This window comes from Polypterus senegalus, chromosome 1, assembly GCF_016835505.1.
Source record: "Polypterus senegalus isolate Bchr_013 chromosome 1, ASM1683550v1, whole genome shotgun sequence".
NCBI classification, from domain to species: Eukaryota; Metazoa; Chordata; class Cladistia; order Polypteriformes; family Polypteridae; genus Polypterus; species Polypterus senegalus.
The window spans coordinates 167,251,651-167,262,218 of record NC_053154.1 but is presented as its reverse complement, the minus strand read 5'-3'; the positions used below and the strand labels follow the sequence as shown (position 1 = coordinate 167,262,218).

At 36.1% G+C, this 10,568-nt stretch overlaps 1 protein-coding gene across 2 annotated transcripts in view; it reads right to left on the bottom strand.

The window, feature by feature from the left end:
• Window positions 1-340: 340 nt before the first annotated feature.
• Window positions 341-10,568, bottom strand: part of ryk (receptor like tyrosine kinase) — a 216,293-nt gene continuing 206,065 nt past the window's right edge. For both annotated transcript variants that reach the window (XM_039762357.1, XM_039762358.1), the window contains exons 15-16: window positions 1,746-1,882; window positions 341-901 (exon numbers count right to left, since the gene is read on the bottom strand). In XM_039762357.1, the coding sequence (XP_039618291.1) occupies window positions 790-901; window positions 1,746-1,882 (249 nt within the window). In that variant the 3' untranslated portion in view covers window positions 341-789. The remainder of the gene's footprint in view (window positions 902-1,745; window positions 1,883-10,568) is intronic.

The window sequence follows — 10,568 nt, the reverse complement described above, 5'->3', positions numbered from 1 at the left end:
AAGTTTTAATTATAGATTATAGATCTAATAGCTCTTTACCTATCAAAAGATGATGGTTCCAAACAGAATAAGGTCCCAAAGTTCAGTTTTTGACATCCCATCTCACATTTACAATGAGCTTTGCTCTGGCACACATACATTTCAGTCAACAGTTAACTCATTGTCTATTATAAAGTGTGGCAATTATCTCAAAATACATACATACAAATGCCTTTGTATAAAATCAGCAGCTTGTGAATATTTATTTGACCCAATGAAAGATCACATACACAACTCATAAATCAGGCCAATCCACACATAAAAAAAGTACTATAAAATCCTAAATAGGATAAATGCCTTCTTTTTTTTTTTTTTTGGTTATTCTGTATTCTTTGGTGACTAGAGACATGTGACCTTTTCCACTAAATAAAAATAAAACTGGCCTTTCAAAGATAGAAGTTCTCCTTTAGAGAAAAGTCCATTAGATGGCGATTTCTGCATCAAGAGCAATCTGATAGAAAGTATTGGTTTATAAAACTCAAAGGCATTTCTGTGCTTTCATTTAATTTTTGTACCTTTTTAATAACTATGTGCAAAGTATTTTATTTTTCTTTAGATAGTCTTTGAATTCGGCATTTTTGTAGTTCTTTCTGAAACCAGAAATATTTGTTTTGCAGTATTAAAATTAAAGTAAAACTTTCAGTTAAAAAAATTGAAAATGAAAACCATGATGATCAAAAAAAAAATCTTTTCACAAGGCACAAGGGAAAGATGAAATCCTGGCAAGAGGTTTGACTTCCATAAGTAAATTCAGACATAAGCACCCAGCGCTGCATGAAACTCTGTCAAACACTGCACAAGTTGCTGAAACTTTGGCCTTTCTTCTGGATCCAATGCCCAACAGCAAGCCATTACTGCAAACCTGCAAAAGATACATGAGCACTTGCACATTAAAAGGCAACAATTTATGAAACAGTTGCTCACTATCAAAGAGGCTCCAGTTACGTTCATGTTGCTCTCAGATATTTTAAGGTTCTATATCTTTTGTCGTTTGCAAGACTAATTATATGACTATTGTGCTGCAGTAAAATTTGAATAGTGGGTATTTGCCACATGATGGAATGGAACCATGTATAAAGGATGAGTTCCTGCTATTTATCAAGAATCTACAGCATTAAGTTTTCCTTCCCCTAAGCCTGATAAACGAAAAATCATGTGCCAATGAAGGGACTGAGTAGGTAAAGTGGAAGTCAAGAAATAGTAAATGGCAAAGAACAGAATCCAGTTTAAAAATACATATATATGAAGACAAAACTTTGTGTATAAATATTCCAAGATCCTGCAACAAAAATTCTGTAATCTATTTTACTTTCCTCATTTGCTACTTACACTGCTATGCACATAAGACTCATGTCTGTATCTATAACAATCCCATCTTTGCTCAACTTGCATTACTTGCCAGTCAATGTTGCTTTTGCCAAATGATAAATAAAAAGAACATTCCAATTATTTGAAATTTATACAGCCTAAACTAAGGATGAAAGCTTTATCCTCCTGGCAATGAGTAATACTCAGATTCAACACTCCTTTCTTATTCAATGATCAATATTGAAAGTCAGGAGTAACAAATGTCAATTTTAACTCATACTGCGTGGCTTTGTTGAAAGTGGTAGACATTTTGATGCAGAAGGGTGTGTGCTGAAATATCATAAATCTTTATAATTGAAATATATCATGCAAAAGTGGTACACAAAAATGATACTTGCAGCTCATCTGGGCAGTTGATTGGCTGTGCTATTCTATAGCCATCTTTCAGATAGGCAGCCATTTCAAAAGGGTCAATGTCCACATAAGGGGTCTGTCCCAAAGTCATCAGCTCCCATAGTGTCACTCCAAAGGCCCACTAGAAAGAAAAAATAAACATCTGACTTTTATCCTGTGTGAGCACTCACATTCTAGTCATATATCTTTGAATGAAGCTACACAGTTTTGTGAAGATCACTAAAAGCTACTGATAAGTCACTTTTACAGTATATCTGTCTTGACTTTTGGAATTTTTAAAACTGATTCAGTGAGGGCAACCTTAAAGAGTCTGTTTTTGTTGTTATCATTCTTTGTCAAGTCAACCCTTCTACAATGAAATTAGAAAGATTCATTAAAAATAAATGAAAGGTATAGCAGAATATCTCAGGTTGTTTCTTGAATATACATAATCAGTATTTTGTTATCTTCTCTTTCTCTAACTCTCTTTTTTAAAATAACAGGCATACATCAGGTGTGTGATGCTACACATATTTTGAGAATTCATGACTTCAAGCTCAAACTCTGCACTTTAAATTGTTAGTTTTATAATAAAAGAATTACACACATATCAATAAGGTATGAAAAGATTACTCACTAACTTTATTACATGAAAACTTTGAAGTTATCCAGCATTCTCTATTAACCTACCCAAGTAAACTTATTTTTACTTAGTTCACTAATAGTATTATGTCTTTACAATTCCTGTCAATGGTTCACATTTTCACAATCGTTTGTTTTCTAAGAACTAATGCACATATTTAATGTTTTTACTCTAGCACAAAATAAACTAATGCAAAGATACTATAAAATCCACTGGTGAATTAGCTCACTAAAAGTGGTTTCTGTTGTGCAAATGGTCCATAACAATAGCAAACAACCGATTCAAAATCAACACAGTTGTATGTTAGCAGTTGATCCATGACTGATTAGGTTAATCATAAGGTTGTGAATTTTAGATTTACCAAACAGAATATGACAAGGATTCACAGTCAGTACTAAGTCTCAGCCTACTACACAATACACCCCTCCCCCCAACTTCAAAATCGAGAATAAAAAGTCTATTGATTCTTTCTAATTATCGAAGTTAATTTGTTCATTAATTTTCTCTTGCATTAAATCTTTAGCAGGATTTAATAGAACATAGTTTTACATAAGAAAATCATTGTGGATATAAACCTGGTACTGCTGAATATAGACATTTAAAATAGTCATTTGCTCAAAATGACATACAGGGTGAAGAAACATTTCACCTATTATATGTACATAAACACATCGAATTATCATCAGCAGGGTAGGAGGGGATTTCTTTTCTTCCCACCTAAGCTTTGTTCCAGATCTGCACAAAAGATACATCAATGATTGCACTGGTGATGACATCTAATTGAGAAGCCATCTACAGGAGTGTATTAACTAATTTACCAGTTCCCACCCGTTTTACAGTTAATGTGTTTACCATAACTATACTACTTCTTGACAGGAATCTATCAATTTAAAAACCTCTATTACAAGCTAAAGGATGAACACAGTTTTCTTCTCTACTTCCATCCCCTGCACACTAAAACTTTATAATTCTTTCAGTTTCTCAGACTTCATCACCTCTGTAAAGAGGAGGTCAATTTCTCTTATGAAACACTCAGAATGAGCAGTTGTTTCTTCGATAGAGGATACCCTTCTCATGTTGTGGACAGGGCACACAATCAAGCAAGAAGCAGACAAGAGAACACCCACTTTAAGAGGAACCCCAGTAATGAATCCTGCTCAACCCCAATTTCCATCCTAATATTCTGTAAACAATAGAGGGCATAAAAAATATGCTCACTTTGTAGTTTTTTTTTTTTCCTTAGCCCTCTTTTAATCTTCTTCCATCAGTTCAATTACTCACACAAATTTCTTGTTCACAGTTGACTTCACAAAGGAGGGCCTTGTTCCCAGTCAGCCACTTTAAGTTGTTATGGGAGGTGCTTTGTCACTTGCATATACAATACCATAGTATCTGGTCCTTCTGGTAAATTCAAAATTAAATAATGGACCTCACGCCACTTTAAGCATGTAATTTACTGCATTTATTGTAGTGGGTAAACATCCATCTATATCACTGAAACTCAGAGACAAGTAGCAAATTGTTTCAAAGAGCATGATCAAGCCACTAAAATCAAAGACCTTACAAAGCCTATTGTAGAATAATTTACTTTCCTCATAGCCACATTATTTTTTTTGTGCTTGTGTTCTTCCATAAGTTTTTAAAGACACAAAGAAAAACAAGAAGCCAAGCTTATTCTCAGTTTGGATCACATTTTTCTTTATCTTAATAAACTGACTTTTTAATTGCATACCCCTCTTCACCTTAACACAAGCTTTTCACACCTACTCTCATCTTTCATTCCTGTCATCTCCCCTGGCTTGGTTACGTCACTCCACTCCTTTATATGTAGCCTGCTTTTCAATTACGCACTTGATAAAGGCTATATGCCAGAAACATTGTGTCTCTTACCTATTGCTCTGTGTGGGAAATATATGAGCTGGATTTTTTTTTTTTTTTTTTTAATTTGAGTACAGTCCATTTACCTTGCTCAAGGTCCTGTACCCTATCCATTACAGCATAGTTAATATGTACACTACACTATTTACACTCCCTTTTTTGACCAATGAGAGAAAATATTCTTTTTTGCTGTGCATCAAGCTGTCTACCAAAACAAAAAATCCATGCATTAGGTTAAAATAAACCTCAAGAGTGCTCTAAGCCTATAATGTGAACTCTCTTTCTCTAGCTATTATTTCAGTGCTGAATAAAACAGTAATCTCTGTGTCTTTTAACATGCCAAAGTAGAGCAAATGAAAACAGATCTAAAAAGTAAATGGCACCACTTTGTAACTCTTGGGGACTTTTTGAAAGGGATTCAATGCAAGTAAATTGAGCAATAGCTAAGCAAGTTGCATGTTTGACACAAGGTAATCAGTTCTCTTTCTCCAATGTAGAACCCTCGTCCTCATCGGAGTTGACCTCTGCTATAGCATGTCTTTATTTGAAAACAGAAGTGTCCCACACCATTCACACCCACGTTCACAGTTTTCCCAGTCCCAGTCTCGATCACGCACAAGATCTGACACTGTTTTCAAATAAAGAGGTGGTATAACAAAATAAGTTAGTTTGTTATACCACATCTTTATCTGAAAATGGCATTAGATAAGAGGTTGGGAGAGTGTGAACGTGAGTGAGAGAATAAATCTGAAAGAAAAAAAAAAAAACAATGATAACTCTGACAAGTATTACAAATTTACACTGGCTGTTACAGACACACATCAAATGTATGTTTTTTATTGTATAAAATTAACAATAAGAGCAGCTCACTACTTAAAATGGTAACTTTGGGAAGCAGCGGGTATCGAACCCGCGACCTCCCTGCACGGCGGCCACTATTCTTTAGCTAAAACTCCCTAAACCGTTTTCCATTCATTCTCTATGGTTGTGCTAAACCACTACCGATGCAAACTATTTTCTGCCACTTCCGTTTCGTATTGGGGGGGTGCTGTTCTGCGCTTTTCACCGCTCTGCCTTCATAGACGTGCTGACGCGTTTTTCTTTTTTTCTTAAGTAAATCGTTAAGTTAAAAATGTCGATCTCGTTTTTTTCTGTTGATTAATTCATGCTTTCTTTGATTATAGCTAACGTTATCAAGTGATCGCTATTTTTGCCTGTTGTATACAATCTAGCGTCTTTCACATCTATCTCCACTCTCACTGCCCGCTTGCCTGCATTCAGTGTGTGTCGATTGATATATGATTTAATGTATTTCTTTTTGACATAATTCTCCCGAGTTGTAAAATACATATACATTATCTATACTAATAAAAGGCAAAGCCCTTACTGACTCACTCACTCACTCACTGACTCATCGCTAATTCTCCAACTTCCCATGTAGATAGAAAGCTGAAATTTGGCAGGCTTATTCCTTACAGCTTACTTACAAAAGTTAAGCAGGTTTCATTTCGAAATTCTACACGTAACGGTCATAACGGTCGACAACGTCCGCCATGTTGAACTTTCTTATTTATGGCCCCATCTTCACGAAATTCGGTAGGCGGCTTCCCTGCACTAACCGAAACCGACGTACTTACTTATTTTGATGGTATGACGCCACTGTCGGCCGCCATATTGAACTTTCCAATGTCACCAATTTTCCAACTTCCCATGTAGGTAGAAGGCTGACCCCATCTTCACGAAATTTGGTAGGTGGCTTCCCTGCGCTAACCAAAACCGATGTACGTATTTATTTCGGTGGTATGATGCCACTGTCGGCCGCCATATTAAACTTTTAACGGAAACCGATGTACGTACTTATTTCGTTGGTATGACACCGTCGGCCGCTATATTGAACTTTCCAACGTCACTAATTCTCCAACTTCCCATTTAGGTAGAAGGCTGAAATTTGGCAGGCTCATTCCTTACTGCTTACTTACAAAAGTTTAGCAGGTTTCATTTCGAAATTCTACGAATAACGGTCATAATGGTCAACAACGTCCGCCATGTTGAACTTTCTTATTTACGGCCCCATCTTCACGAAATTTGGTAGGTGGCTTCCCTAAGCTAACCGAAACCAATGTACATACTTATTTTGGTGGTATGACGCCACTGTCAGCCGCCATATTGAACTTTCCAACGTCACTAATTCTCCAACTTCCCGTGTAGGTAGAAGGCTGAAATTTGGCAGGCTCATTCCTTACAGCTTACTTACAAAAGTTAAGCAGGTTTCATTTCAAAATTCTACGCGTAACGGTCATAACGGTCAACAACGTCCGCCATGTTGAACTTTCTTATTTATGGCCCGATCTTCTCGAAATTTGATAGGCGGCTTCCCTGCACTAACCGAAACCAATGTACGTACTTATTTTGGTGGTATGATGCCACTGTCGGCCGCCATATTGAACTTTTCAATAGTCTTTGTTACTTATGGGCCCATCTTCTAGAAATTTGGTGCACAGGTTCCCAACGCTAACTAAATCCTTCTTACGTACATATATACGTCCATAGCCTGCAGCTCGGTCACCGTGTGAGGTGGCGTTGGGTTCCCCATCCCAACGCCTCCCACGTTGTTGACTGCCTGCCTATATAAGACCGTCCGTCGCTCCAGTCTCTACATTCCCTTCCTTGCTTCGCCACGGGATTCACGTCTTCCTACTGATAACTACAGCCTTTTTGTTTAATCCACGGCTTCTCCGCTGTTTTATTGTTTGTTTATTACAATTATAGACTTACTTTACATTGTTCAGGTACCCATTTCCTTTATCATTTCAACCCCCATTACCATGTCTATCGAGGTGATCACTATCGATCAAAGAACTGTCACTTACCAAGTGGTTTTCATGCCCGGAGATGGCACCTACCTTTTCCATTCTCTTTGTTACATATTGCACGGCCATATCAGGCTCACTCTTGATATCCGGAGGAACATTGTGTCTTATGTATTGAATGACTGGGACAGGTTCAAGGTGTGGACTGATGACGGTACAGGAGATAATTATACTACACAGGAGCACTATAAAAGTCTAATGCTTAAGCCCTTCACCTATGGTTCTGCATGTGAGTTGATGGCTGCCGCTGAATTGTTCGGTTGTCGCTTTCAAGTGTACCGAAATTGCCAACTATTTTACACCTTTTGACAACTGCCAATGCCTCTTAAACATCTTAGATTCACAGGTGACGATTTCAGTAGTGGACACTTTGATGTTTATGAATGTTTAAACTCTCAAAAGCTGGATGTGATTTTATCGATGAAACCGGTTGTGTGCTTACAACGCTTGACAGATGCCGAATGTCACTTCAACACAACAAATCCTGCAAATACTGTCGTAATTGAAACAAACCATGAAACTCAAACTTATTATGACAGCAGCAATCCAAGCTGTGAGATCTGAGACAAGATTACTGGCCAACTGTAAGTTGCATGCTCAAGAGTAAGCTCAGTGCACAGCTTGGTCATGTTACAACTAGAGGGCCGAATTGACAACATGGTATACAAAGAGATCCTTAACAAATAATTATTGGCATCTTTTCCCTCAGTTTAAAAAGGTTAAATTTTTTTCTTAATAAAAATTTTAATGCAGTACTTGCTAGTACTGTATATAAAATGAAACTACTATATAGATAATACTGTTATGTATCTGTCTAGTGCCTTTTCTGTCTGCCTATTATATATTATATATAAGTTTCTGACAGTTTTTTATCTGTTATACAGTGCCTTCCATATCTATGTCTGTCTAGTGCTTTTCACATTTACACGTACTCTCACTATCTGCTTGCCTTCCTAAAGTATCAGCCGATTAATAAAATGTACCATTTTTCATTTAGGAGTGCTTTTGCTGTCTGTCTTTTATACAGTAAACTCCCGGTCTATCTATACAGTAATAACAGTAATTTTATTATTATATACCAGCTTCCCTGTCTGCCTATCATATAGTGCCTTTCCTTCCTTCCTTCCTATCTATCCCCTTAGCTGTTTTTTTTCTATATCTATTATACAGTGCCTTCCCTGTTTATTTATATCTCTAGTGACTTCTCTGTCTGTCTGTCTCTCTATTACGCAGTGCTCTGTCTGTCTGTTATGGATCTTAAAAAATAACAGTTATAAGGACACTTGCTCATGTTAATTGCAGTCTCAATTGTTAAAAAATATTTTAAAAGGAGCATCCCACATGAAAATACAACAATCTGATTGAGTGACAGTGCATACCAATTTATAAATTTTATGTCCATTTGAGGTTAAAAAGAAAAAAAAAAAAGAATAACACTTTCTCCCCAGTGGGGAATCGAACTGGGGTCTCTGAGGCACGGCAGGCCTATTGCGGTCTGATTGGATGAGCAGTTTGTGTCAACTATCTGCGACTGGCCCCCGTGTGGGAGTCAGCAGTTCTTACCATTGCACCACGCAAACTATACCTTTTGTGAAAGTGTTTATTTGATATTTAGACTTCAGGCTTCACACATTATACACTTCATGTCTACATTTTGTCAATTCTTACTAAAACATGAAAAACTTTGTTTTAACAATGTGTTTACATAGATTGTTGTAGACACGGAACACACATGAAATGCATGTATTCCAAATAACGATATATTATTTACCCTATACAACTCCAGGCAACTCACACACAGGTAAACAGAGCCGAAAGAACTTTCTTCCCTTTCTACATTGGTGGAGGAAGGGAATAGCAGGCTGCTTACTGCTTTTGCTGATCGACATGTTTACAACACAAAAGACAATCACTGAGAGGTGCGAAAGGATTTAAGGTGGGCCACGATTACGAGTTTTTTCATAGCCTTTGGTAATTCTAGTGTTAAGATTTTTAAAAGGTAACATTCCTGGAGTATTGAGGTAATATGAAATCAGTTGCTATACAAACATTCTATTAGTGCATGCAACGCTGGTGATGTTAAAAACAAGAAAAATACCTAACTATAATACATGCCATTCTAATGTTTAAAAATGTTTATTTATGACAAAATACAACATTTAAATATATTCAACATAAACATATTAATAAGCATTTTTCCAGACACCTACATTTCTAATTTCATTTATGGTTTTTCCACCAGTAGTCAATTGATAAAGAACTTAAAGTGAGCATCTAAAATTTATATTTTCAGCAGGTTGTAAAATTTAAAAATCAATCAACGTAATGAGCAAAACAGGAATACATAAGGAAAAAGAGTTTCTATACACAGCCTTCCAAATAAGTAATAAGCATGGACTATTATTGTGGTACATAATAGAGAAAGAGTGCACTTCCACCAACAACAACTTAAATATGCATCAAAAATTCAGTATTCGCAAAGCAATAAACATAAACAGAAGAAGATGGGCTTTTCTTCAGATACGAATATCATAAATCTTACAATAACTTTCTGTGTTTCACCTAGAACCCTAATTAAATCTTGTGGAGTACAGGAAAAATACAGTATGCAACTTGCCGATGGCAATGGCATCTTTCTATAAGAGATAGTTACATTTTCAATTAAAAAAAAACACAAAATCACGTAATGAACTTCCTCTTTCTAAGAGTGTGTCACCACAAAGTTTCTGGCAGCCACGATCCACAGTGCAAATTAGCACGAGTTAAACAACAAAAAGTGTGCATGTCTAGGTTGCAAAATAGAAAAGACTAAAATCCATAATTAATTCTTCTGTTACAGTAATGAAACAAGTGAAAAAGAAAATCAATACTTCTGTGAATGAAAAAAAAAAGTAATGTGATTCTATCATAGTGAAAAAATGCTCTCCCAATGTTTCTTCAGAATCTACTCGGTCTCCACTCTCTTCAAAGAGCTTCATAAGCAAACAAATAAATAACTAACTGTACATACTCTTACTCTGAGACTATAATTAACAACAGTCTAATTGCTACACCTCTCTACTTCACATTCTTTCCTACCAGCCAACTGCTATAAACTGTTCAGGACTGCTGGTGTGTCAGACTATAATCTGAAAAATTAACTTTAAAGAACCCTGTCTTAAAAATTTATATCCTGAAAAAATGGAAAAAGTACTCAGCTAGATGTAAAAGAAAGGATACACTTTGAATTAAAGCATAGGTAATTATGAAATAAGTAAGATGGGTAACTGAAGCCTAACAATGTAATATTATTTTTCTGAATTAACTTCACTGTAGGACAGTAGGGTAATGAGGCTTATTATATCATGCACAAAATTAGTACCAATCCTTGAAAAGAAACCCATTTATTAAGGTGTTTTTCTTACATACACACACTCTCACACTAATACCAGGCCAAT